Genomic DNA, 27,550 nt, shown 5'->3' on the forward strand with positions numbered 1-27,550 from the left:
GGGGGGGGTGTAATTGACTGTATAGCTATTGATTTTACAAAAACCTGTGGCTAACTTGTAGTGGGAGAGATGGGAAAGAAATATGGGAGAGGTAGGGATATAAGAAAAGTAAATCCTGGGGCGCCTGGGTGGCACAGTCAGTTAAGCAACTGACTTTGGCTCAGTTCATGATTTCACGGTTCATGGGTTCAAGCCCCATGTCAGGCTCTGTGCTGACAGCTTCAGATTCTGTGTCTCCCTCTTTCTCTGTTCCTCCCCTGCTCGTTCTCTGTGTCTCTCAAAAATAAATAAACGTTAAAAAAAATTATTTTTTAAATAAAAAAAAAGAAAAATCCTGCCTAACATGAAAGGAACTCAAGAAAGCATTTCTGAAATTGATAAATCAAGAAAAAGTAACACAATATCTTTTCAAATAGGAACAAACCACTAGGAGTTGAAAGTGCTCATCTCTGGACACTCAGCTGGGGAGAGGGAGGACTTTTTTTTTTTTTTTTATAAGCCTTCCAGTTCTACTTGGTTTTTTAAACTATGTCCATGAATTACTTTAATAAAAAGAAAACTAAAGTTTTTCTAAAATTTTTTTAATTTACAAATTCAGTATGAATTCAAAGAAAGGAGAACCGGGGATCTGGAAAAACATGAAAAGGAAACCCTATCTACCAGCTACAACTTCCTTGCCCCACCTGGGCTACTAAAAGACAGACCTTCTGGAAGGATCTCCTGCAGTCTAACCAGGCTTTCTTTCAGGCCAGAACACTCCCTCTGTACCAAGTGGCAATAGCAAGGCTCAAAGGACAGGCATGGAGGCACTTCATTTAACAAAAGAAGTGAAGAATTGGTACAGTCCAAATTAATGATATAATAATGTATGTGGAATTAGTGTTAACAGCAGTATAATATTAATATATTACAAAGATATATTTCCTGAGATCTTAATGGTGATTTCTAAATACTAAGTGTAATAATACACAGTGAAAAACTACAATTCAGGGTTAAAGGTTCCATGGTGACTATCAAATGAAGATACTTTATCTCCTGCTCTAGAATTTAAGTTCAAGTGACAACATCCATTTCTCAACTTGTCCTGATCGAAGGTAATACAATAAATTCAATGTAATGTAAGAGAATTCAAAAATAGTCCAATTATAAAACAATTCTCATCAAAGTCACTTTAACCATGGAGGCCTGGATTCCCACACAACGGAAATCAGGCACTTGAAAAGAAAAGCAAGCACTGGCTTTGGTTAGAGGATCAATGACATACCAACAGTCTCCAAATTTCTCGATAACCCCAAGGCCTAGCTAGACAAAGCAAAAAAGGAACAACCACTACCTATACATTAGAGAAAGTTATGACAAGCTAAAATTCTTACAGGATTGTTCTTATTTGGTTTATCTTTTTCTTAAAATTCAGAAAAGTCAGGCACACTTGAACATACACAGGGCTCCTCAAAATGCAAGGTTCACTGAAGCTTTATCGATTGCTTCATGCTATCAATTCACTAATCAAAACCTAGATATAATTCAAGATACATTTATACTCCTCCCAAAAAAATGATTTCACAAATGTGTTGGTTCCTAAGGGAAAAAAGCAGGTCCCAGTAACAATAAAAGCCATACTTAGGAATATGGCACACCTGTTCAAAGCACCTGTTTCAAGGGGGAAAAAATGATACAAACCAGAAATGATAGCATTTTATTTTAAAAAATATTTACAGAAAACTGTTCAGGAACTCATCTTTTTGGATAAAGCAATAAAAAAATGGATTTGTTTCCTATGAGTTCAAAAGCTTGTTATAGTATTTTCATTATAAACCTACTGGTTCAAAAAAAGTACCTACCTGAAAAACTCCCTATCAGTAGCACCTTGACTTTCATTATCTAGTCACTATGCAAATTCTTACTACCACAAAAAAAAAGAAAAAGTCTGATTACTCACTCAACATGAAACTTACTACATTATTAAACTTTTCTCAAATTCGACATATGAAGTACAACATACGAATGGAAAAATTCCACTTAATCTAGCCTAATGACCTGTGTGCTACTTAAAGTCACAAATACTTTTAAGCAGCATACAGTTTATCTAAATGCATATTAATGTATTTAGATTGTGTCCATTTTAAACTTACAATTACAGATTTATTTTAGTGAAGTAAATACCAAATATTAACTGTTTAAAAAAACTTCCCACATAAACCTACAAGAGAAATTTAAAGTGAAACAGGCCACACTATTCTAAGCTCATAGGCAACAAAACTAAAAATATGCCTCATTTGTGTATTCACTAGGCGGTCCAAATATACAAACAAAATCAAAGCAATGAAGAATACTAATAGCACTTGATAAAGATCAGACAGAATATCAACAATGTAAAAAATACAATGTATTATATGATACGTTTGAATGCAAAAACCATATATTTATTAAACATGTGATTAACTTAAAAACACCAAACCAGTTTGTTTTAAAGTGCTCCTCATCCAAGACCTTGGACAAAACCATCACTCCAAAGTGAATTTTTTTAAAAAAACAGTTTACAAGGCAAACACTGACAATAGGTATGGACAGGCACTACCAAAAAATGCTATTTGTTCTTTAATTAAATAATGCCATTCTCAAGTGATGTAGAGTGGTCACTTTGACAGAATTCCTTTTTTGTATAAATAGTCATAAATAAAAAATGTCTCTAGATAGTCTAAAGAGCTGCAAACATTAATACCTTACAATAGCAGCTTAATGTCTATTTTAGGAAAAAAGCACTAAAATCCTCTTCCATTGAAAGGCGTTTATTTCTCTGGTGTAAGTGAGCAAGGTCACTACAACATTAACCTCTTTTCTAGAACAATGTAAATAACAAATGTATACACATCTTAAATTTGGTAGGTCATAAAAGTCAGGATGCAATCATTTTTTGATGCAACAGAAAAATAAATAAATAAAAGTTAAATACTTTAACCCAACATTTGGTACTGACAAATCAGTAGTGTCAACTTCACATATGAAGGACAGCACAGTCTGGTTTTTAAAAAATCCTCAATGTGTCACGGTATTTGGGCTAAAAATATTTGGAATATTAAATGTCTCCTTTTGCTTAAAAGAATACAATAGAATCACCATCAAGCTGCTATCGTAACTCATTTTTAGCTGGGGTAAAGTGACCATTTGGTCCATGGCACAAGTTACATATATCACACGTCTATCAAACTGAAACCTTATAAGATTTCATGTTTATAAGCTACAATACACCCTGACTAAGCTGTCAGTCCCTCACAGTTTTTTAGAAAAATATCTACATTTGTCCTTATGGATGTCAAAATGTTACACCATCATTTGTTTAAAAAAAAAAAAAAAAAAAGATGCACATTCATACTGTGAAGTTATTAGGAAAATACTCTTGCAAATAAACTATATAAAGATAAAATACACTTCAAAGGTATGTGGGTTGTTTTTTTGTTTGTTTGTTTTACAGTATTCTATAAAGTGCAGAGAAATCCTAAGGGAAAAACTACTCCCTAGAACATAGTTTAATTACAGCAGCTTTTGCATAGCAATACTTAGAGGAAGTTGGACACTTCCATTTCCTCAGGAAGAGAAGGATGGAAGAGGATCTTCCGATTCAGATTTTTTTTTGGCCATAAGTCTGCTTTCCTCAGGAATGGTTGCTGATGCCAAATCTCCATTAAGTGTATTTCTTGAACAGTGAACAGGTCCTATTCAGAGATAAATTAAAAGGTTAAACAGCCTATCAATATAACTCCAGTTCTCTACGAAAAAAACAATTTTAAATTTCCTACTCAGGGACATGAAATTCCTTCAGCTTCCTACTAATTTTTTGGTTGACTGTTGAATAGAGAAAAATCTAACTTTCCCACGATTGGCAGTCATAAGGAGAAGCTTCGGAGTTAACAAAATAACTTATGAAGCTATCTGAAGCAGAGACGGTTTTGTTCACTGCTAGAACCACGGTTGGCATGTAACGGGCAGTCAATAAACATGTGCTGAACTGAATGTAGTCTTTCTTAGCTAACTATTGCTTTTCAGGCCTGATTTGTTTTAATGCTGTCCGTATCCTCCTTGTGTTCTAGGGTTAAAAAAAAAAAAAAAAAAAAAAAAGACCCAAAAAGGTTACATGCCTAACCCAAGATTACCCAACTGGTAACAGAACTAGGACTAATTCAGGTTTGCTCTTTTTACCACAAGACTTTCTGAGCAGAGCTGACAAGGTATTTCACACTGAAAGGTCCCATATCTCCACTTGGAATGCAGCTGACAGAACTATCATTGCAGTTCTGACTGAATACAGTTAAACGCACTGGCATAGCCCTGTTGCAAAACAATTGCACTTTTATATGTACATATTTATTTGAATTTACCATAAACATTTATTACTTCTATAATTTTTAAAAATCCAGTTAATAAATAATAGAAGCAGTTTTATCTCTCAAGGAAAAGAATATTTGGGGATAAAGGCTTCGGACTAAGACCACCCAACTGTAAAACATGTACTTTGTAAAGAAGAACAGGAATTCAGTCTCTGCTCTGTCAACTAACTGAGACACTAAACTTTAGGATAAATAGAAGGAAACCTAAGGATAAAACTCCTGACCTAGGCTACACTTCCCAATTTAAAAAAAGTTCTAGAGTACTGAGACACATGTATGTATATAAATATGTATGCATGTGTGTATGTTTGTGCAGACATGTGTGACTACTTTTGTTACACTCCTTAGCAGCTAACTAGGGGAATGCTACATGGAATAAGGCATGCATACTCAGAACTTATAAAAAGTGTTTTCAAAAATTCAAAACCAGGGGTGCCCGGCTGACTCAGTCGGTAGGGCATGCGACTCTTGATCTCAGGGTCATGAGTTCAAGTCCCACATTGGGCATGCAGCCTACTTAAAAAAAAAAAAAAAAAAAAAATTAAGGGGTGCCTGGCTGGCTCAGTCTGTTAAGCATCCACCTCGATTTTTGGCTCAGGTCATAATCTCACAATTATGAGACTGAGCCCTGCTTCAGGCTCTGCACTTAGCATGGTGCTTGCTTGGGATTGTCTCTCTCCCTCTCCTTCTGCCCCTCCCCCACAAGCTTGCTCTCTGTCTCTCATAAATAAATACACTAAAAAAAAAAATTCAAAACCAGTGTGCTTAAAAAGAAAGCAAAGAAAAATGGCTAGCTTTAAAAAAATTATTTTCACTGTCACAAATGAAAATGATCCCCATAAAGTAAAAAAGAGCAGCATCCAGAGAAAAGTACAAGGCAGCATATAGAGCTCTTTCATGGGCTCTAGATTAAAAGGGTCATGTATACAAGGCAGAAAGAACAAGGTATATCAGAATATACATTACCTGCCCCCAGTAATTTTTCTTCCCACACCTAACCCCTAACCCTCTTCCTCTTATCTCTTTCAAGTTGTACTAAATTGGCCCAGGAAAGTTACTTTCTCCCTTCCCCTTCCCACCCTCACCCATTTTCCTTCCTTCATTTCTTTTACCCATTTTCTCAACTTGAGTTAAAAATGGCAATGAGTGTAGAGTAGTCCTTTATGTCAATAAATAGTTCTGTGAAGAAAATGGACTTAAAAAAAAAAAAGATGCCATCAACTCCTAAAAATCTGAAAATGGGCAGTAGGCCCTCTCCAACCTCCACCATTTTCGTGAACTCTACATTCTCCTCTAATTAAACCTGTTTAACCTTCTGGTTCAGTGAAGCAATTCTATCTTAATCAACGTGAATTAGCTGAGCTCTTCTAGACAACCTAAAGAATCTAAACACCACTTATCACACCATTTCCACAAGGGAAATAAAATCTGTTCCCAACAACAGACTTACAAACTCCTGGAACACAACCTGCCCCCCAAATAGGAACTCTATGTAATTTCCATCACACATGCTTCATGGGCAATAGTAAAGACCCTGAAAAGCAAAAGTATATTAATAGAGCTGTAATAATAAGACTCTATTTGTGTTCACTAGAAATCATGGTCACTACTGTCTAACTAGACATTCTGACACATTTTCAAAGCTTTTTCTTGGAAGAGAAAAATAAATTTTAACCTAAATCATAAAACCTTGCCTAAAGTATTCAATCACAGGATGCTGCTCTTTAAAGAAAAAAGGAGAAAAGGGCATAGGAATAAATGCTACCATAATTCACCACCACCACCAGAAAAAATTATTTTCCTTGGCCATTTCAAATTATTTAAGTAATAATACCGATTTTTTTTTTCTCTGCACTCAGAACTTGCCTTTATTTTCCCCTAGAATCCCAACCACAATTGATGCTTTGTTCTAAAATGCTTTTTTAATGTAAATATAGTGGGAGTAGAACATTACTAAGAGATTACTAAAATATAGTGGGAAGAAAACAGTTTGATGTTATACATATTAATCTAAGATATGGCATTTACACAGTTACTCAGCACTTCTTAGTTAATAATAAAGGTGTCTGTAGGAGGATATTATGAGCTTCTGTTGATTGTGTGCTATTTGCCTGGCTCTGAATTAAGGAATTAATCCAAAGGGAAAAGACAGTGTTCACTGTCAGTGTCCTTCATTGACTACAACACACATAGAGTCCCACCACAATTTGGGGGAATAAGCCAAAGAAAGAGAGAGGGCCCATTTAACTTACTGTCTGGGTCTTCAAGAGGAGTATCATTACAAGAGTCTGTATCTGAGTAGGTTCTTCGGCGTCGCTGGGAGAGTCGGTGAAGTGTAGATATTGGTTCTTTTACAGAGTGGCTATTCCTGCAAATTAAATAAAAAGCATTGCATCATAAGGCCTTAAACAAATGATAACACCCTGAACTTACCTGGAGTTTTACATGACTTATTCAAATGAAAGAGAACTATTTTTACGCCCAAAGTTCTATTTTAGCAACATTTGACTCCTTCAAAGGTCATGCCACAGGCAAGTCAAATCATTCACAATCCAGCCGGTAACCTGAAGAATATGGCCTCTGAGCTGAATTAAATGGAAAGGGGGAACCATGAAGCAACTTCTTTTATAGAGAAGGGTCCACCAAGACATTAGATATACCAGATGGTTAACAAATGTTTGAAAACTAGAAGTTATGACCTACACAAGTGCATGAATCTAGTGTCAATCCATATCATCAAAAACAGCAGAATGAAGGGGGTGGGCAAGTAGGTTAGGAACATGCTAGAGGTCAACTCACTGACAGCAGCAAGAACAAATAAATGTGGCAAATGGAGGCCGTAAAAACTATTTTAAAAAACCGTCGAGAAAATCAGAAAAGTAGACAAGTCAATCTAAAATATTTAATATAGAAATAAACCACCACCACTCAACAGCACCTTGACTACCACTGTATAAAAACCCAACATTACTGTTCTTAATGATAATCTTGATTCATTACGAAAAAAAAATTTTTTTAACTCTAATTATATTTTATCTAATTAGGTAGAAAAGATAAAATACAGTTCAGAAAAATTTCTATCATAAAAATGAAAGTTTATAAAAGGAATCAAGCTTCTGTTTTTCTGGAAAATTCAGCTAGTGAAACTCTTTATTCCCTGACAGGACTGGATACATATATTCATCACTGGACTCTGTGCACATAATAGTCCAATCACAGATTACATAATCATGGGGGGGGGGGGCAGTGACAAAACAACAGTAAGGGCTCAGTTAACAGTTATTTTAAGATTTTTGTTAGTTTGTTTTTTGTTTTTTGAGAGAGCATGAGCATGAGGGTCAGAGAGGGAGGAAAAGAGAGAATATCCCAAGCAGGCTCTACACTATCAGTGCAGAGCCTGACGTGGGTCTTAAACTTATGAGTGTGAGATCATGACCTGAGCAGAAACCAAAAGTCAGATGCTTAACCAACTGGGGCCACCTAGGTGCCGCACTTACTCTTTTTTTTTTAATTTTTTTTTAATGTTTATTTATTTTTGAGAGAGACAGAACGAGAGAGAGAGAGAGAGAATGAGGGAGGGGCAGAGAGAGAGAGGGAGACACAGAATCTGAAGCAAGCTCCAGGCTCCAAGCTGTCAGCACAGAGACCAACGCGGGGCTGGATCCCACGAACTGCAAGATCATGATATGATTCAAAGTCGGGACACTTAACTGACTGAGCCACCCAGGTGCCCCGGCAGTTATTCTTGACATAGAGAAATAAAGCTAATGTCACTACAATTTCATCATTTTCCGAAGAACCAAATATGACAACTAGGGCAACCTGAAAGACTATTATCTACTAAGATAATGAACATTTTAATAACCTGGGATATTGGTGAGATCTATCTAGAAGGCAAATGTCTTAATGTGTTCATATGCATATATACTTTAAAATATCAATTGGTTTTTCTCTCTTTTCAGTAAGATCTTTAATTCTTAAACAACAGATCAGCATGAATATGTGACTATAAAAAGCTGTAGTAAAGTGAGTCTAAGCTCACCTCAAAACTGGATTTTTTTTACCATCATTTGATATAATTTCAAACATCTAAAAAAGGTACAATAGTCGGCAAGGTGCTTACCTTGCTGGTTAATTCATCCACTCATTTTTATCTTCACTGACTACCTACTAGGACCAGGCCCTAAACTAGTAACTAAGAGATATAATGCTGAGCAAATCAGAACCAAGCTCTGCTCAAAAAGAGTTTCCATTCCACACTACTTCACGTTAAAGGCCCAAAGAATTTCCCTAAGTAGGTAAATTTCTGAGAGTACTTGGTTAAAACAAAAGATTATTTTACCTCTCTGAACTGCAAGAACCAGGGTGGCTGACAGAACGCTTCATCTAGAAATTTAAAATAAAATAAGCATAATTAGTATGTGAAGTAGAATAATACAGCTCTAATTTATTATCATTATCATAATTAACACAAATTTACTCCGAAAAAAAGATGACTAGCCAAGATATTTATTTTTTACAGACTCAAGCAACACTATTAGCACAATGTCAAGCTTTGTCCCTAATAACCATTAATTGGAATCTTTCTCAACACCTATCAAAAACATGCTAGATTCTTTTCTCAATACTAAAAACCAAATTTTACATTATGTACATAATATATATATCATATATATGTGTGCATATGTGAGTGCATGTATATAAAAATATTTTAAAAATATATAACTAATCCAAAAAAATCATACTATTTAAAGCAGTATCTAGCAAGCCAGAAAGTATTCTAATAAATATCTTCCTCTCTCTTTTTCTTAAAGGCCAGGAAAAGAGGCTGGTAGCAAAGCTTCTCTTTATAATTCACTATTCAGGTAGCTGTTATACAGATGTTCTAAAGTGTGGTTTTTGTGGAAGATAGCATTAATAATCTGAGTCTTTTAAGAACTCAGAAGAACCCTAAGTCTCAAATAAGTCTCTAAAACATACATTTTAAAAATTAAAAAACCTGAATGAGCAGAGTGTTAATAAATATGACAAATACTAAACACAATTTAAAAGATCCAATGACTCCACCAAAAAAATAGAAAGAGACCACCAATTAAAACAGATTATTTCAATGTTTAGCAAGGTAGCAGAAAAGCACAGTTCATACTACAGGTTGCTTTTATATTTACATGCAGGGGCTCAAGGGTCTTACCAGTCCAAGTCTAAAGTCTGTTATGTAAATAAGTGGCTGCTGTATTTGTAACGTAAGCCAACAATAGCTCTGAGAAATCCCAGCTGAAATGATAACAGATATGACCAACCCATTTTGTAGTCCAGAACATCTAATATGATTGACATTAAGATACAAATGGACATTAACATCTCCTTTAACAGAAGTCACTCCCTTTGGGATTACTAATCCAATGATATCCCCACTACAATTATCACTCAGTCTGAAGTCAAAATGATGATTTTCTGAACTTCCATTATGACCTGAAATAAGACTGAATGCAAATTTATTCTAAGAGGGACACAGTGATATTAGCTACATAAAGTAGTTTAACAATCAGTTTAAATAGTTTTAGAATTCTCAAATCTTTCAGGTTTATTTCCCATTTACTCATATTATTAAAAATATATATATTTTCCCACAAAGACTGACCTTTTTTTCCATCTGTGTCTCCAGAACTAATTCTCATAAGCCACAACTTTTGCTTTATGTATGAAGTAAAATGGCAAAGCAAGGAAAAATAAACAGCCTCTAACCAGTATTTTTTAGATTAACCTATTGGATTTCCTATAACATTGCTACTGATAAAAAGTTTTGGTTTAAAAGTAACAGTTATCATTGCTTCTTATGCATAAAATACACATATGACCTCTCTGGACTATGGAGCATTTATAACAGAAGGCATTTTCCTCAGAAATTCAGTACAAAAACAGGCAGTTTTGAGGTGGCTTTATTGCATTTGATTCTATAAGGTCAAACATAGTAGTATTTGTAGTGAAGTCTGTATTTGACACCTTATATATCAACTTCAGGAACACAGTGTTATATATACACCCACCTCAAAAGACCTTTTCTTGTTATTCAACCATACAGGTTATCTCACAGTTCATAACGTATCTACAGCTGTGTTATAAGGCAATATTGTCAAAATGTTCTACTGAACACCACAGTCTTGAGAGCTGTTATTTAAAAATACACAGGAAGGGTTCACTTGTCAAATAAATTTCAGAAACAATGCACACCACCTCTCCTTCTCAGAGATTCATAATACACATTATCATAAAAGAGATTCTAAAATGTCCAATGACAGACCCAATTCATTTAGAACTTCCCAAACTAATCTGCCCATAAAACTCATTTTCATAGTATACCTGTCTCAGAGGACATTATTAGCCCATCATACATTGATTAGAAAACGATGATCTAGGGGCACCTGGGTGGCTCAGTCGGTTGAGCATCCGACTTCGGCTCAGGTCATGATCTCACAGCTTGTGAGTTCAAGCTCCGCATCAGGCTCTGTGCTGACAGCTCAGAGCCTGGAGCCTGCTTTGGATTCTGTGCCTCCCTCTCTCTCTGCCCCTAACCCACTCGCATTCTTTCTCTGTCTCTCTCAAAAATAAATAAACATTAAAAAAAAAAATTTTTTTTAAAAAGAAAATGATGATCTAAATAAACATAGGTAATAATCTTTACTAAATCTCATATAACTAAATTGGCTGGCGTGGTTAAGAGAACCTCGGAATGAGTTGTACCCAATTCCTTCTTCTAACAAATATGCCTTCAGGTAATTGCTAAAGTAGTAGCCAAGTGGCATTGTTCCTTCTATAAAAGGCCTCCCGAAAACACTTGGATGAAAGAAATGTAAAGTCTCATCAGACTCTGTCTCACCTATGAGTTCCCTACAGCTTGCCTGGGCAAGTTTATTAACTTGGAAAGGACAAGGAGTTCACCACCCCTGGCAAAGGGTAATCGTTCAGAGCGATCACAAGGAAAGAAACTGACATGAAGCACCTGCATTACACAGATCAGCTCCTTTGCAATGACCTGCTGATGGAGAAGACCTTTTATTTTATAGATGAAGAAAATGAGGTCCAGAGAAATTAAGTAACTTGCCTACTCAGAGGGCTCAAGTCCAAATATGGACTATAAAATACTGTTTTCCCTGTAACATGTTCTTTCAAACCCCTGTCAAACTCCTTTAAAGATCTGCTTAATTTTATTCCTTTGTGAGTAAAACATCACCCCATTGTGATGTTTTTACTAAGTAGAGCAGTGTCCCCAACCTTTTCTGTGTCAGAACACCCACAGAGCATTATAATATATTTCTGGCACTCTGGGGTAAATGGCACAGTCCCTCCAAGGGAAAAGGACAGGACCTTGGCACATGCTGAGCCCACAGAGCTAAGAGGCTCCAATACAGAATATTCTATCTGTTGACCATTTCCCTCCCACTGCCAGTTTCCATCCTTAAAAACAAAAACAAAAACAAAAATGCAACATCACTGGAAGAAAAACAAGTTCCAACCATTTGAACAGGAGAAGGCGACACAGGGGAAACCAAGGGATCCGGATGGGACAGCTGAAACATCTCAGGTTTAAACTTGGCATTCGCTATCTTCACACATTCCTCAAGCGTTGTGATGAATGTATTACATGTGGCACTAAGCAGAGAAGAGGCTTCATTCATGTTCTGAAAAATTACACACTGAGTTGAACAGATTCAACCACAATTATATGGAATCATGCAGCACATTATAATCACGTAACTAAACATTACCTACAACAGACCCCTTACTAGGTTACGTGCAAATCTATTTAAAATATACTACCTTAGAAAATTAAAGCAATATATGAATAAGAAATGTCTATCAGGCAAAGTGTATGAAATTAGATTCCATGAAAAAATAAATTTTGCATTTAAACCAAATATCATATTGAAAAACTATATCCAAAAATTTATCTTAGATAAACCTAACCTAAACAGTAATTTTCTAAGTATCAAAATTCTGAAGGTGGTCACAGCAGAACACCCTGAGCATTACTAAGTGGCAAGCACAATTCATATCTACTCCAAACCCATTCTCCTACTTCTTCCATGGTAGAATAAAAACTCCATTTTTTTTTTTTTAATGACAGCAATGTGTCCTGACCCTGGGGGATGAATACAGACTGGTGGAAGCCACTCATGGCTATTCCATGACCCTCTGTCAAATATTGAGATTTCTTAATTTCCACTGACCCAGACAAAAAAAGATGAGAAGTCTGTTAAGGAGTTTCTGGGACTTTTGTTCCCAGATAAAAGCCCAGGACAGCAAGTTAAGAAAGTCTCTTTCCACCCTGGTTACCCCACTGCCTCCTGCCTCTGTATGACCTTGGCCTTGCACTTAAGGGGGCAAATCCAACACACCAAGAATGGCAGAGTGGAAGGCTGGAGCAAGACCAGGTCCTTGATATTGTCACTGAGCCGCTGGAGCAAATGTGAGGGCACCCACCTCCAGAGAGCTTGTGGTGAAACAGTGAGTGCCCTGAGGGTCTAATGTACCTACAACTAAATATGACCTCACATAAGATTGTTCCCCACCAGGAGAAGGCCACAGAAGTAGGAACATTTCTTGTCCCGTTTCTCCTAAGTTAGGTAAAAGGTGACTGGGAACCATGCTGGCTTTTCACCCAGAGAACAGTAGGGCCTGCTGGTCCTCCTTTATCAGAAAGTGTGAACCTATTTCATAGCCAGGTCCCACAAATTTGAAATTTGATTACTGCATTACTGTTCTGAGAAGGACTTTTTTAAAAAGTTATTTGACAAAGCTAAGTTATCAACTCTGAGTCATAGAAACTGGGACCTCGTCACAAAAAGAAAGAGAAGAGCAGCTGTCCAATGATTCATACAGCTAGCCCAGAGAACAAAGCCTGGAATGCTTCTTCCCCACCCCAACCTCCAAATTATCAGATTGGCTGATTCCCTTGATTAAATAAGCCTGCATTCCCTGGGGCAGTGTGCTGCTTCCTGCTTTACTCTGGTTGCACAGATACAATCTAGAAGATCCTAGAGATTTCCAGAGTCTGGAGTAGGGATTGCCCAGAAGAGCTAAAAATAGCTCATTTTGAAAATGCTTCTCTGCCACCTTATGAGAAGAACCTCACCCACCAGTGTATTACAAAGCATAATCAGACATGAAGGGATCATCTTTGTATACCTCTACACTGGGAGATGAATGATTCTCGTCATGGTGAACAAATTCTTGGATAGTATGAACTTGCTGCATTAGGAGGTCACAGTAGAGACGAAGTTCAGACATTTTGGTTTTCAGAGATTCACTGGTTTCACTTATCTCTGAAAGGAATATATATAAACATTCAGTCAGATTGTTTTCATATTGTTTCAGCAATAAAACAAAATGGAATCATTTAAAAGTAATGCAATAGATAATAAATACCTATATGAATAGATATAAATACCTATAGCTTAAGAGGTGTGGGCCCTTGGAAACAGATACAAGGATATTGAGGAAATACCCTCTCTTCAAATAATTGCGGAAAAAATGGAAGTCATATGTCTGACATGAAGCTTAGGTAGATTAATTTCCAGATGCAAGATGATGACCACTGGATGTTTTATACAGGACATTTCCATTCCATTGCTCATTCTTCATTTGAAAAGTGCTTTATATTTCTTCTTTTGTAAATTATCTTTTCTGTCCTTTACATATTTTTCCAATTTTGATGTTCAGTTTTTCTCTTAATAATATATAAATTAATAATCTATAAAAGTTCTTACACACTAAAGATAGCAATCTTTCCCCTGTCCTGTATACTGCAAGTATGTTTCCAGTTCTATCTGCTCTCTTTCAGCTTTCTTTATTGTACCTTTTAACGCAGAGAAGTTTTTAATTTTTATGTCATTAAAACTATTGTATTAAACATCTGCTTTCTTCTGTTCCTTTCATAACTTCATTTTCACATTATATTGTTTTCATAATTGTCTTATTAAGAGCTTACTTTCTTTTATTTAATACGTCCAGACACACTAAACATCCAGCCATAATCTTAACCATTCAATTCATTCTAAACTAGAAATATAAACAGCAGAAGTAAGGAAAAATACACGTAGCAGATCCTGGCGTTTTTCCATATTCCCTGAGCCACTAGTCAGTGGCTAGTGATACTAGCCACAAAGCAACTCTGGCCACAGTGGACCAAACAAGCTCTATCTGCTTATTTGACCTAACCTAAATTAGGTTCTACTCAAATTTAAGTCCATTCCCTCTTTTCTTTCAATTATAGTGCAAAATATGTAATGAAATTTACTGTTTTAACCATTTTTAAGTGTATAGTTCAGTGACATTAAGTACATTCACATTGTCCTACAATCACCACACCATCATCCATCTCCAGAACTCTGTCTTCTTGCCCACACCCTAGCCCCTTCAACCACTACTCTACTTTCTGTCTCTGTGACTCTGACTACTCTAGGTATGCTAGTAAGTACAATCATACAGTATTTGTCCTTTTGTGACTGGCTTATTTCACTTATCTTTTAAGATTCACCCACATTGTAGCATGTGTCTCAATTCCCTTCCTTTTAAAGCCTGAATAATATTCCATTGTATGTATAATACTACATTTTGTTCACCTATTTCTTTGTCTATGTCCATTTGGGTTGTTTTTATCTTTTGGCTATTATGAATTTCCATTCCTTCTTATCCTACCTGTAGCCATACTCTATGCATGATGTTCTTTCATATGTTTTTCAAGGATTATAAATTCAATTCAGGACCTTCATTTTTCAATACCCATAATTCAGTCGTTGTCACTAATCTAAATAACTTCTATCATTTTTTAATTATAAAAAGTAATACACACTCAATGAAAACTTTCAGAAAATCAAAAAAAATATATAGAAAAGAAAAATCAAAACAACCGCAAACTCACTGCCAAGACATAAATTATTTTATTATTTTTGCACTGTATCTGCATACGGTTGAACTAATACCATAAATTATTTACTTTGCTTTTGATTTCTGTTTAATCCTTTGGAGTCGGCAATATATGAACATGGTAAAGTCAAAGGTACCAAAGGGTATATACAATAAAAAGTGAGTCTCCTTCTCACAAATTACCTTTCCAAAGGTAACAACTTGACTGATTTCATAGATCTTTCCTGAGCTGGCCAATGAATGGATATGTAATTTTGAATCCTGCTTTTCTACAATTATCATTTAACACTGGGCATTTTCTCACATTATTAAAATTCCTTGTAAACATTTTACTGGCTACATAGCAGCTTATTCCAGGCTAGAGGTGACTGAACCATTCCCCTAAATTTAAATCTTTACATTGTTTACAAGTTTTTTTACTATGATGAATGTCATGCATGTAAATCTTCATCTACATTTCTGATATTTCTTGAGGCTAGTTTCCTAAAAGTAGACAAGACAATTAACATTTATGTTTAAGAAAACATTCTCACCACCAAAGAAAAATGTATAGTTACCTTTTTCTTTTTTAGTCCTAGTATCAGTCAAACAAGCTTTGGAGCTCCCCAGAGCAACCAGCCACCTCTGTCTTTCAGCTGCATTCACTGCCTTCATGTAGAAATGCTGCTCTCCTGGAATGATTAATTCCATTCTTGTGTTGTCTGCTGAATGGACTATGATGATAAACACAGGAGAAATACAGTCATGAACTTAAGTAATTTGGGGAGAATCAAACAATCACTCTTACGCAGTATTAGATGTTACAGACACCTACAACAAGAAACTGAGATTCAAGATACAGGCATCGACTTTCCCTAAAGGGCTATCTAGTGGCACCCTCAAAACCACCTTCTCACATCTACTCATGCTGGCAGAGGTGTTAAAGTGGTGATGGCAAGAGGAAGAGAAAACAGCAATGAAAACTAAAAACTCCCTCTCTTGGGGCTGCCTATACTACTTTAAACACACACGCACTGTCACACTTACCACACGTTTTTTTACTGATTTCTTTGAAAACAGACTCTACGTCTTAGTATCCTCCAAGCCTAGGATAGTGCCTAGCATACAGAAGCAGCACAATAAATAAATGAATAAATGGTACCTATGCCCACCTTCCATTAAAACAGCAGCCCTCAACTAAGGGGCACATCACAATCACCTAGAAAGTGTGAGTATTTTGGAGATCTTTCCTCTTTCCCACCCCCCTCCTCCTCCTCCTCTCCTAAACCACCCCCCACCTTGATACTCTGACAAAAGAAAACTAACCAAGAATTATACTGAGCCAATCCTCAATCTTTGTTGTAAGAATAAATTTGTGTTACACTGTCCTTAATCAAGAAGTATTCACTCAGCTCAGAGAAGTGCTGGTAGAGGGGGAAGACACAAAGGGAGAAAGAAAGGAGTCTTTGCTCTAACAGAGCTGACAATTTAGCCAAGGAAACAAACTGACACAACAAAAATAATCAAAACACCTAAATGATGAACTCTTTGGTACAGTGACTTCATGTGTAATTAAGATGGGAGAAAGGTGAGAGGAGGTGGGAAATAAGTCTTCATGAAGAAGGATTTGACAATAGTAGGATTTAGTTAAGAGAAAAACTGCATTAAAAAAGGCCTAGATGGGGGGCGCCTGGGTGGCGCAGTCGGTTAAGCGTCCGACTTCAGCCAGGTCACGATCTCGCGGTCCGTGAGTTCGAACCCCGCGTCAGGCTCTGGGCTGATGGCTCAGAGCCTGGAGCCTGTTTCCGATTCTGTGTCTCCCTCTCTCTCTGCCCCTCCCCCGTTCATGCTCTGTCTCTCTCTGTCCCAAAAATAAATAAAAAACGTTGAAAAAAAAAAAAATTAAAAAAAAAAAAATTTTTTTAAAAAAAAAAAAAAAAAAAAAAAGGCCTAGATGAGGAAATAAACATAATATGTACTGAGGGTATCAGGAGTAAATAAAGCCTTGTGTTATATTACATGGTAATAATATTCACAAATGGACAAGCTGAGTTGAGCCAAATTATCAGGGGCTCTGCAAGTCTGGCAGAAGCCCTAATTTACATGATTAATTACCAAAAATATTGACCAGATGTACTATGGCAAATAAGTGCCACAAAAGCTTTGCTAGCTTATTATTCTATTTAGAAAGGCCATTCTTAGAGGTAGATAGTGAAATATACAAACATGCAACAATCAATGATGGGTGCAAAGATTTCCAAGCCAGGATAAAATTACTGAAATCCCAAGGCCCCAAGAGTAACTTTTTTTGCTGCTTGTTAATACTAGTGAAAGTATCAATAACTACCTTAAAAGAAAACAAAGCTCTAATTGCCAATGATGCTGCTACAAATGAAAATAAGATGACTCCTTTTTAAACATACCAAAATTGATGTATTAACCAAGAGTGTCCCCTACAAAGTAGTCACCTAAGACAACAAACTTAAGAACAAGACTCCCCAAACATCAAGTTCTCAAGATAAAATGGACAAGAACTCTATATGCAAAACTGTAAAAAATTACTGAAATTAAAAACCTAATTAAATATACAAATACACCATGTTAGTAGATCAGAAGACTCAACACTGTCAAGAATACTATTCTTCCCAAATTGATATATAGATTCAATATAATTCCAATCATAATTCCAGCAGACAGTTGTGGAAATTTACAAGCAGATTCTAAAATGTGTTAAGGAAATGCAAAGAGCCAATAATGGCCAAGACAATCCTGAAAAAAAACAAAGTTAGAAGACTTAGACCATCAAATACTTAAGAAGTATAAAGCTAAAGAAATTTAGACAGTGTGATAATGGCACAAGGATAGAGAAATAGTCCCATGAAACAAAAGACAGTCCAGAAAAGGACCCAATGTACATGGTCACTTGCTTTGTGACAAAGATGTTCCTACAGTGCAGTAGGTGAAAGGTTGATATTTTCAATAATTGATACTCAGTCAACTGAATATCCCTATGAGAAAAAAATGAATCTTAACCCCTGCTGATACCATATATAAAAATAAATTTTAAGTCAATCACAGACCTAATACAGACTTAAATATAAAAGGTAAAACAATAAGCCTTCAAGAAGAAAAAAGATTTCCTAAGTGGGACATAAAAAGTTCTAATTAAAAATATTGAAAAACTGGACTTTATTGAAATTAATAACTTCTGCTTATCAAAAGATACCTTTAACAGAAAGAAAATGCAACCTACAAAGTGGAAGAAGATACAATACAAAGACTCATTTGGACTAACTACATAAATATACACACATATATATATACAAATATATATATATATATATATATATATATACACACATATATATATATATATTTGGAAAATATATATGTATCTCTAGTCTTTGGCCTAATTTCTAAATTGGGCTGTCATCTTTCATGTTGTGGTAAGTCCAAACGTGTGTGTGTGTGCATATATATATATATATATATATACACATTTGGAATGTATATATATATACATATACACATACATATATACATATATTTGGAAAATATATATATACATATATTTGGAATATATATATAGTGTACATATATATACATATATATATATGTATACACACACACACATTTGGACTTCCCACAAACAACATGAAAGATGACAGCCCAATTTAGAAATTAGGCCAAAGATTAGAAAGGACACTTCAAAAGAAGAGGACATTCAAATGGCTAATTAATACCTGAAAAACTATTCATCATTAGTTATTGAAGAAATACAAGTTAAAACCACCATCAGATACCAACATACACACTAAAAATATTCACAATTTTAAAACTGATAATGCAAGTTTTGGCAAGGATGCAAAGCAACTGGAACACTCATATTCTGCTAGTTCAAGAATAAACTGACACAACCACTTTGGTAAACAGTTTGGCATTACCTGTGACAAAGATTCTCTCCTTGATCAAACTTCAGTCAGGCTCCTCTGAGCCCTCTGCTTGACTATGCCCGACCTTGGGCTTCCATCTCTGTCCTTGTAGAGTCCAATCTTAGTAAGAACTCTGCTAAGTCAGTTCAGCCAGAATCCTCCACCTTCAATATATGATTACCCTCAATATCCAAAAAAATTCCTCTAGCTCCAACATCCCCCAGGTAATATCTGGCCTGCGTTCAGCAAGAATCTGTTTACCCAGAATGCCCCCTAATCCCTCATGTTTCCTCTTAGTAATTTTCCATCCACCAATCCCCCCACTCCACTGCTTGGCTGCAAATTCCCACTTTTCTTTATCATATTTGGAGTTGAGCCCAATCTCTCTCCCCTACTACAAAGCCCCAATGCAGTAGTCCCTATACCTATCATGAGAGACTTGAATAAAGTCAGCCTTATTAGCAAGTGTCAAGAATAATTTTCTCCTTAATTCTGTTAAAGCTAAAAGTATGAGTATCAATGCCTCAGCAATTCCATTCCACTTCCAGATATATACTGAATAGAAATGCATATGTATGTTCAGCAAAAGAAATATAATAAGAATATTTATAGCAGCTTTACTTACTCATTATAATCCCAAATAGAAAAAAGCAAAAAAAAAAAAAAAACAAAAAAAATACACATCAATACTAGACTGAATAGGCAAGTTGTGGGATATTTATAACATCAGAAATACTACAGATCAGTAAGAATGATTGAACTACTATTACACAGAACAACATGGATGAATTTCACAATGTTGAGTGAAAGGAGCCAACACAAAAGAAAATACTGATTTATTCCATCTATAAAAATTCAAAAGTAGGCAATATTTATCTATGGTGATAAAAGTCAAATTAATGGTTACTTTTTAAAGGGATTAATGGCTGAGGAAACATGACAATATCCCTGTATCCGAAAGGCTGACAACATTCTAATTCTTAATCTGCTTGATAGTGACACAAGTGTGTGTACTTTGTAAACATTCTTCAAACTGAATATTTAAGATTTGCTCCCTTTTCTGTATTTTATTCTTGAATAGAATGATTATTTCAAACAAACAACAACAGTAAAAATGCTGCCACATCTTGAAACATTTTACAAGTGCCTTAGGATTCTGCCACTAACAGTCTTTTAAATATCCTCAAGGGTGGCAAATCTTTGAACTGTGTAGTTTGATTTCTGACTCTCACCAAATATCATTTGGAATCAAATCTGGGGAATAAAATGAGATAAAACCATCAATTTTTAAAAAAATAAAAACTCATACTTTGTGCTTTTCTTGTGTGATTTATAAACTGGTTTATAAGGCAATTCTAAAATAGGAGTTCTAAAGAGTTATGGGGGATGATGGTGCAATTAAAAATAAATACATAAAACTGAGTACCTGGAAAGCCAATACTTAATTGGTATACATTTCAGTACTTTTGTCTAAGATAAACAACAAAACTATGCCTCACATATTTCAGGGACGATGCAATAACAATACATTAGGCTGAAGTGTTTCTGTATCTTAGATAGCCATCACTTCCTTCCATTAGAACAGTACTAATTCTCAGCTAAAGGGGGCATGTTACAATCACATGGCAGCTATGTGCATTTTGGAGAAAGCTCCCTGGATGACATTTATCTACCCCAAGTTATAAATCACTGCTGTGAAAAGAACCCTAAACGAATGCGAAGAATTAGATGTGCAGCAAAGAAAAATTCTATTTTGTCTCCATAGCTAAATCGTATTAAGAACTACCACAAAACTACACCAAACTAGCAATCCGGCCCTGGGAAATATAAGATAATGCATTAGCTGCTGCTTTGCTTTAATCTAAATAAGAAAATGCACAGAGCATTAAGATTACTCTCAAGTGTTTGACAGCTGTGACCAAGTGCTCACCATGTCAAAGGAAGTACCCATCATGAAGGACAAGTATTCAAGATATAGAGGAGAAATGAAAAAGGCCTGTAGGTGCTTGATATTGGCTCCTCTAGTGCTTTAGTTTTTCCTTCAATTCTCTGAAGAACTTAGTACTTTTCATTATCATTTTGTCTGATCTCCCCTGCCTACCTCCACCCCACACAACCCAACCACATATACAAATGAATCAATGGTCCATGAAACCTTCTTTCATGAAAATTACAGCATGACCTATTGCTTTAGTTCTTCTCTTTTGAAAGAAAAGGAAAACATCTCTATCACCCAGAAGAGCTGATCTCCGATTCAACAAAGAACCAGAGTTTTATGCCTTTGACTTCATGTTTTAGCAAAACTGACTCATTTAGCAAAACCCTGCAGAGCCTGCCTGATCACCTTTTGTTGGAGAAGAAGAAGCTGGAGGCACTGTAAGAATGTCCTGAAGGAAAGGGACAGAGCAGCAAGGAAGTGAAAGCAAGGAACAGAAAGCTGCTGGGACTGCTCGTCTCTCCAGAAGGACATCATATGGGCGCCAGGCCAGGGATAAGACTGTTTTGTCTGGCGCTAGATGTACTCATGACCCAGTATGGAATACACTGCAGGTGCATGACCTGTCCAGATGCCAAATACTATGTTGTATGTGCTCGCTGTTATCAGACAAACTGCAAAAAATAAAAGAGGCTCGAGCCAGGGGACCGGTGCTTCGGCTCCTAGAGAGTCTTAGCCCCCTGCTTCCAATTCTCGTCACCGCACCTTTAGGCCCCATCTCTCTACAATCTTCAACTTTTTTTTTTTCCTCAAATAAGCTCCATGCCCAACGTGGGGCTTGAACTCATGATCCTGAGATCAAGAGTCTCATGTTCTACTGACTGAGCCAGCCAGGCCCCGCACCTCATCACCTTTAAAGCTCAGCTTCCTATCTTTGCAATACCTTATTTTATAATGAGTATAAAAGAGAACACTTGTGGACTCCATAAGGACGCTGAAGTAGCAACCACAAAAATTGTTTTTCAGGTCCAAATTAGAAAACTAACCCTAAGATTTTGAGTTTCAATAGGAGGGGAAAAAAAAAAAAAAACCCCAACTGTGCTTAACAATGTTAAGTGCCACTCTTAATTGCTAAGGAAATAAACAGCATTAGAAGATCCCTACCTGACTAGAAATGCTTTTTTTCCTCTTTTTGGATTGTAGTGAAGAATGCTTTCCTTACCTAACTTCAAATTTCTCTAATTCCATGCACTCACTTACCTTTAATTTCACAAACTGCCATCTTTATACTTCCTTTGCTCCCTTTGCAAACATCATCTTGTGAATCATAGTAGGACAGGATTCCATTATCTAAAACAAACCAACGTGGCTGCCAACCTGCAAAGATTATAAATAACAGAAGATTGGTAAGAAATTACTTTAATCACAGAGAAAAGTATGACTTCAAAATTTGCCATCCATGTTTTCTTGGCTCTAAGGTGACATTCTGACAATGAAATTTTTTTTTTTAATTTTTTTTTTAACTTTTTTTTTTTTAACGTTTATTTATTTTTGAGACAGAGAGAGACAGACCATGAATGGGGGAGGGTCAGAGAGACGGAGACACAGAATCCGAAACAGGCTCCGGGCTCTGAGCTGTCAGCACAGGGGCCCGATGCGGGGCTCGAACTCACGGACCGCGAGATCGTGACCCGAGCCGAAGTCGGCGCTCAACCGACTGAGCCACCCAGGCGCCCCCTGACAATGAAATTTCTAATGGCCAAGTCTTGCCGAAATTGTTCTTGCATCAATCCCACTTTGTTGGGAAAGATTTCTGGAGAAATCTATAGATCAGCATAAATATAGGGGGTAATACCTTTAATCTGGTTCACAACCTTCTCATTAACAACCCATGAGACTCATGCTCAATAATAACCTATACTGGATGCAACATGACTGCCCTTTTCCTGAAGGGAACAGAGTTGGGTTTTTGATGTAATGTTAAAAGACATGGATTCTAGCTCCCGCTTTATTCTAACTCTTTAGATAAGCTGAAACCGATCTTTTCACTTTAATAAATATAAAAAATTCCCAGTCTCAAAAATGAGTGGATTGAAAAAGGTGACCTCCCAGGTGCCACTCCACCCTCTAATTCTGCAATGCAACTTTCCCATCTCTTACAAGTTGCCTAGGCAAATTCCCTTGCACAAGTGGGTGCTGAATGTAGTCTCTTCCACAGAAGATGCATACTATAGTGAGAGCCTGCATTCCCCCTAATACCTCTCTCCTTGTACTGCTGTTGCCCAACTCCGGCCGAAATGCTAGAAACTGCAATCATTCGTTTCATTTGTGTTTATTCAGTGACTAGATTACACAACTATCATAGACTTGGCTCTCAGGCAAAGATGAGGATGAGGTTGATGGCTTTCCTCAGAGTTCAACTGCCACCCTTGCAAGCCAAACTCAGTGTTCCCTAAAATCTTATCAAGCATGCTACTGATTTACAACAGTTCACTGATTAATAACACAGTGACCATGACCAGGGTGCCTCACTGAAGGCAGTGTGACTGTCCTTGTTCTTTCTGTAACTATTAAATCATAATTCAGCCTGGTCACATTAGATGTAGCCCACTATCTGCTTAATCAATTTGGTTTTTCAAGGGCCAAATAGTGCCAGAACAGTGGCAGACGGGAGAATCATTCTTACACACTGATAAGACCCAGGACTTATCTCCTCAAAGGCTTTTCCTGTAATACTTTTGAAATGACAGCACGGAGTCATCATAAAGAGGTTAAATTTCACAACAGGGAATGTCATAATACAGTTCAGAAAGACGGATACCCAAAATAATTAAAACAAGTTTTAAATACTTGGAAAATTCTTATTATGAAACACTATAGCCCCTAATGAGGCCTAGCAAATTAAAAGGTAAGTTCTTTTGGTACATGAACTTTATCTTGTTTGTCATTGCATTCCCAGCACCTAGAATGGTGTCTGGCACATAACAGGTGCTAAAACAAAATGTATTTCTCAAGTGATTAAATACCAGAAAAGTGAGATATTGCATGTTATCCATGACAGTAAAGATATGCAATATATCCATGAGAGTATTTTGTATACCAGCATGCATAGAAATGATGAAAACATTATCTTTCCAAACACTAATTCACCTTGGCAAACAAATTATAAGCAGGGTGGTAAAAGTGCACTCCACCCCACCCGAGGTCCTATGTGCCTATAAGACAAATTGGGATTCTGTAAGCCCGTATTATTGTGATTCACTATCTCTTTAAAACAAATAATGAGCAAAATGACTTATTTAGAATTTGTAGCAACTTAGGGGTGCCTGGGTGGCTCAGTCTGTCTGTTAAGCCTCCAACTTTGGCTCAGGTCATAATCTCTCAGTATGTGAGTTCCAGCTCCATGTCAGGCTCTGGGCTAACAGTTTGGAGCCTGGAGCGTGCTTCGGATTCTGTGTCCCCTTCTCTCTCTGCCCCTACCCCACTTGCACTCTGTCTCTCTCTCTCTCTCTCTCTCAAAAATAAACATTTAAAAAAAATTTTTAAACAATTTGTAGCAACTTGAAAGGTGACCATGATTAAATAAGAAAGTTATCTCTACACACATTTTTGAAGAAATATTTAATTAAAACAATCTCTAACTGATTCACACATTTATATAACAGAGGGCTATATCTGTGAAAAAGATAGGCATAGGCATTCTTTAAAAAAAAACAAAACACTTTCTTTTTATCTCAAACTACCAAATGTTACTGAAATCCTTGTTCTCTACAAAGTATTCTCAAAGAACACTGTCATGAAACTGAAAGGTTCCTTCAAGATCATCCAGTACAAACAGCTGCTCATTCTTCTGACCTAAGATGTACTAAAATTAAAAATCAGGATCCCACTGAGTCAAATTTAAATTTGAATTCTTCCAAACAAAAGATTTCATTGCAGCAAGCTCCTACAACACATACTAGCAGTTTACTTAAATGCTCTGCAAAGACTAAAAGCGTTAAGCGCACAAGTGGCTATAGTGCTCAGTGCCAGAGGAGATAAGAAAGATGGCCACCAAGACCACAGTATGCTCCAGGAATAAATTATGACTCATCTCAGTAATCACCAATTGCTCTATTGCAGGCATAAGTGGTTCCTCCCAAGACACTGTGGACACTATGCTTATGAATGTGTGCCATGAGATGATCATTTGCATATCAAAGCATAGAAACTACTGTCTTTAAAGTTAATACCATATCTCAACTAAACAGCATAACTGCTCTCACAACTGCCCAAACGAAATGCTTAAGAAAAAATATTTACCTCGTTTTTAAATGTTTCCTGCTAAAACATATCATTTACAGAAACAAACTGACATTTTAATGTGAGCAAAATAAAGCACGCATGCATACAAGTGTTAAAGCATTTGCTGCTATAAATTGGGCTTTAGCATTCCAATTAATCAAAAAAAAAAAAAAAGGAGGGAAGGAAGGAAGGGGCAACTGTAGCTCAATGCTTATGCCTTAAAGAGTTTATGTGCAGATTTTGCACAAGGTCAGGTGGACACAAGTTGAGTGTACTATGCACTTACAAAGGGGTTCAGTACTTTTTTTTTTTTTAATTTTTTTTTTAACGTTTATTTATTTTTGACACAGAGAGAGACAGAGCATGAATGGGGGAGGGTCAGAGAGAGGGAGACACAGAATTGAAACAGGCTCCAGGCTCTGAGCTGTCAGCACAGAGCCCGATGCGGGGCTCGAACTCACAGACTGCGAGATCATGACCCGAGCCAAAGTCGGCCGCTTAACCGACTGAGCCACCCAGGCGCCCCGGGGGTTTAGTACTTTGAGCAGAGTAAATAAATGGGTAGCAAATCAAGATTTTCCTATTACACTGGAACAAGAAATGATTGTTATTTAATCTTATTTTAAACTCATTTCCTTTCGTCTAATGTGGTGAAATCATAGAATTCTGAAGTTGGAAGACCCCTTCAGGATAAACTAACTGCTCATCCTGGCCTTCCCAGACTGAGATCTTGAGAGAGTAAGTGACTAGTCTTTACTGTTGGATGATGGCAGAGATGGGACTGCAACTCAGAATTAAGTCTCTTTTAATAAGCCAGGCTGTTGGTGTCATGGAAAAAGACCCTTCCCTGCTGGCCTCTCATTTCTACAGAAACACAAAGCTCTTCAGAGTCTTTCCTTTCAACCCACTTCATGGGTGATGCTGACCTGCCTTTTCCACTTGTGTGTGTTGCACTGTCTTCCACTATTTCTCACACCCTTACCTGAATTCCAAAATATAAAGATATCTCATTGACAACCACCTCTTAAGAGAATGGTTATCTGGGGACGATTTCCCAGAAAACCATGCTTTCTATGCTGAACAACTTCAAGGAGAGAACTTTTAAAGTAAACCGTGTTGCTAAGGAAATTAAAAAGAAATACAAAAAAGATTTCTTAAAATTAAATCTTGATCTTACAAGGTCCATTCTATTCCTATACCCTGACAACTCAGTTATTAGCAAAATGCCGAATTAAGTGTGAATAAGGATGGAGACAGCACCACGGGCAGAGTAACTGGGAATTGTTCCGGAAGCTACAGGAGGAAACAAGTATTATTACAGGGGCAAAGAAGTGGTCAAGCGCACTTCCCACCCTCAGGAAGGTGCGCAGTCTCGAACGGTCCCCTACAGACGCCAGATCTAACACGGGACTCAGCTAGGGATTAGCCTCGGAAGCAGAAGGGGCCGGTTCCCTGCGAGGGTCACCGCAGGCCAGGCAGAGGGAGGGGCCCCTGAACGGTCTTTTCCGCAGCCTTCCCCCCTAAACCCGCCCAAGCACCCGGCCTCTCCCGGCCGCCCTCGGAGCACGCGAGCCCTCTGACCTGTGAGATAGTTGGTCCACTTGTACAGAACCCCCTCCATGCTTCAGAGCCCGGCGCCGCGCATCCTCCTGGCCGGGCGCCGGCCGCGGTGCTGGGGTAGGCGCGGAGCTTGGGCAGCCCCTCCCGGCCCGCCCGGGCCCTCCCCGGGCAACCCCGCCGGCACCGAGCCGCCCTCAGCCTGCGCGCGCCGCCGGGACGTGGCGGCCCTTAGAGGCCGGGACGGCGGCCGCCGCGTGGAGCTCGAGGGCAGCGAGGCGCGGGCTCAGACATCCCCGGTCGAGCCGCGGCGGCGGCGGCGGCGGCGGCAAGATCACGACCGCAACCGGCCTCCCGCTCGCGCTTCCACCCCACGGCTGTTCCCTCCCGCGCCCCGGCGCTCCCTCCTCCTCGCCCGCCTTCCTTCCCCCCGGGCTCCCCGTTTGTTTTCATTGACCCCGACGTCGCTTTCACTTCCTGGATGAAAGGGGCCGGCTCGTCCCAAGAAACCCCTCCCCGGCGGCGGGGCTGAAGAGCGGGCGCGGCCTGCA

At 37.5% G+C, this 27,550-nt stretch overlaps 1 protein-coding gene across 1 annotated transcript; it reads right to left on the bottom strand.

The window, feature by feature from the left end:
* PLEKHA3 (pleckstrin homology domain containing A3) lies at positions 1 to 27,296 on the bottom strand. Its single transcript, XM_049615486.1, has 8 exons — positions 27,024 to 27,296; positions 22,419 to 22,535; positions 15,869 to 16,024; positions 13,572 to 13,708; positions 11,900 to 12,064; positions 8,728 to 8,771; positions 6,638 to 6,753; positions 1 to 3,713 (listed from the first exon to the last, which is right to left on the bottom strand). The coding sequence occupies exons 1-8, from the start codon at positions 27,061 to 27,063 to the stop codon at positions 3,586 to 3,588; spliced, it is 903 nt and encodes a 300-aa protein (XP_049471443.1). The 5' UTR covers positions 27,064 to 27,296; the 3' UTR covers positions 1 to 3,585.
* Between the last annotated feature and the right edge of the window lie 254 nt (positions 27,297 to 27,550).

Source organism: Panthera uncia (assembly GCF_023721935.1).
Source record: "Panthera uncia isolate 11264 chromosome C1 unlocalized genomic scaffold, Puncia_PCG_1.0 HiC_scaffold_3, whole genome shotgun sequence".
NCBI lineage: Eukaryota > Metazoa > Chordata > Mammalia > Carnivora > Felidae > Panthera > Panthera uncia.